Below are 2741 nucleotides of genomic sequence, written 5' to 3'. Positions count from 1 at the left end.
CGCAAATGGCTACCATATTGAAAAATATACTATTTTTGTATGATAATTATGGGTTTTGTATTTTATTTTAATAGAAGTTGATGTTGCTTTTGCAATTATCCATCAATTTTTTAAAATTAAACACTATCTACAGATTTGCATCGAAGCGTTTCTTATGATAGTGATTTTAATCACTGTCAGATTAAATCTATACTGGACCCTACTATGCAATGTCTCTACTATGCCGCGACCCCACTGTGCTACCGTTTTTTTAATACAAAGTTATTCTTTATGATTGCCAAAGTGGAATAGACAATAATAATAACACGTATAACATATTCAATTTAAGGATCATTTAAGTCTATCAAGTAAACTAAGAGAGATGTTGTAGCTGATCTTGATACACAATGTCTCGGTTTTTGGAATAATCCACCAATTTCTTAAAATTAAACACTATCTACAGATTTGCATTGAAGCGTTTCTTATGATAGTGATTGTAATCACTGTCAGATATCATCTATACTTGTTTCAACTATGCCACGACCTCATTGTGCAACCGTTTTTGTTATATTATATCTTTTCAGCTGCCAAACAAAAAGAAAAAGAATGTAAGTTATTCGAAAATAACTCTTAAAAATTTTGGTGTACTGTAAAATAATTTGGCAATTTGAAAATTAAAGTTAAATTTTCAATTATTATTATACAATTTTGTAGGAGAGAGTAGGCGAACGACACCCATCTATGAAAACATCACATCACACTTGAAATTCATACTACCCTTTTTTATATAAAAATCACTAAAAATAAGAACTTAAAATGACTCCTAAATATAAATATTTTTAAAAGTAAAGGTTTAGAAATTGAAAGGTAACTGACTTTAGTTAATAATTATGACATTTGAAACTACATGTATTTATTTTATCGACTTTTAATAAATTAAAAATTAAATATGAAAGTAGTAAAATTTGCACACTTATATATGAAAATAATTAACACAATATATTGAAGTACACTTTGGTAAGAAAATAAAAAAATGATTGATTTAATGTCATTTTTTTTTCAAGTAAAATTAATTAGGTAATTAAACATTTATAAAATTATTTTAAAATTAAAAAATTTAATTATATATATAAAGTGATGAACTAATAAAAAAGTTATTAAAATACTTTATCCGGAAGGAAACTGTAATCAAAACTAATAAGAATAATGAATATATTGTTATCATAATATTCACATTATGAATTAAAAAAAGTTTTTTATGTGTACTGTAAAAATTTTTAATTATTACATAATTTAAGATCATATACAGAAAAGTACAACAGATATTTATATGAAATTCTTTTAATTCATAAATTAAAAAAAAATATATTCATATTATTTTAACATTATAATTTATTTTATTATTATTATTTTTGAAAAAATAATATTGCAAAAATTAATTATTAAGTTATTCAAGTAGATAATTAGTATGATTTAAATTTAATACAAATAAGTTTTTAGCTAAAGTTACACATCTATTTATCAAGTTTGTTAAGTCCGAGGTCACTAATAAAAGCTTTAGAGCAAGGGTCACGTCCTTTAAAACGTCTGAAAATTTCTCCTGTAGGACAACTACCACCAAATGCAAAAAAGGTATCTCTAAAACTGATAAATCATAATTTATACTAATTATATAATCATTTTATAATTTTAAAATTATACCTAATTCCTGTGTTCTTTATAGGTTCATCAGATACCCTAAATGACTGAAAAACATCTGCAGCAATTATTCTAGACCATATATTAGAATAATAACTACAAGCACCTTGTTCAGAGGACATAACTTCTGAAAATCTACACGGAAAACTATTCCATTTACTTAATGGGAATGCATAGTAATCATTCCACATATCTTTCACTAAATCATTCCAATGTGTTTTTCTGTAAAAAGAAGTACATCAATTTTAAATAATACTTTATTGATAAATAAAATAAAAAATAATAATCTATTAAGGTGAATAAATATATATATATATATATTTTTAATAGAATATCTACATTTAGTTATTTTCTTTAAAAATGACCTGAAGAAAATCTTATAAAATGCTTGGTTTTATCAAAAGAAATACTAACAATTCTAAAAACCCTTTTTTTTAAATAAATATTAACAGTGCACTGCTACAAAACCACTTAAATTTGTTAGTCTTATATGGTCATATGATTATGTTACTCATAATAATGAACTTGATAATTTTCAGTATAAATCTTTAAAAAAGTATCCTACCTTACTAGGTAAATCTAAAGATTCTATTAACTTTATTGTGAACAATCTAAGTCTTAATAGTCTATCTATTATATGTAATTTAATTTGTATGTCATTTATTTTTGATATTTCAATGATATTGTTATCTTTGATTCTTTTCTGAATTCCCAATCAACACACTCAAAATTGAGATTTATTTGTAATCCTTTTAGCTTCGATGCAAAGCTGAGAAGGTATTAATTTTACTATGACGTTTTTTTTTTGTGTCTGTTACCACTTTTTCTCAGCTCTAACTGAACCAATTTCAACGATAGTCAAAAGATCATGTAAGCAAAATGAAATCCGAAAACTTTTTTTTTCCATAATAATGTATATTACATTACCTTTAATTTAAGGTATATATAAAAGTGTCAGACTTTCCGGAACACTTTCAAAAGTTAAGTTGAAAAAGTTGTCATTTTGAATCCCTCCCTATGGGCAGGTAAAGGGTCAGATTTATACAAAATATATACAAAATAAT

The 2741-nt window shown here is 24.3% G+C and overlaps 1 protein-coding gene across 1 annotated transcript in view; it reads right to left on the bottom strand.

Moving 5' to 3' along the window:
- Nucleotides 1-1332: 1332 nt before the first annotated feature.
- The window catches only part of LOC126902309 (oligopeptidase A-like), a gene marked incomplete in the record, with an annotated part of 6400 nt that continues 4991 nt past the window's right edge, over nt 1333-2741 (bottom strand). The window contains 2 exon segments of the mRNA XM_050679424.1: nt 1333-1623; nt 1681-1899. Of these exon segments, the coding sequence (XP_050535381.1) occupies nt 1494-1623; nt 1681-1899 (349 nt within the window).

The sequence above is a fragment of the Daktulosphaira vitifoliae genome, unplaced genomic scaffold (genome assembly GCF_025091365.1).
Source record: "Daktulosphaira vitifoliae isolate Bord-2020 unplaced genomic scaffold, ASM2509136v1 Scaffold_3, whole genome shotgun sequence".
Taxonomy (NCBI): domain Eukaryota; kingdom Metazoa; phylum Arthropoda; class Insecta; order Hemiptera; family Phylloxeridae; genus Daktulosphaira; species Daktulosphaira vitifoliae.
This window is presented reverse-complemented; position numbering and strand designations above follow the sequence as displayed.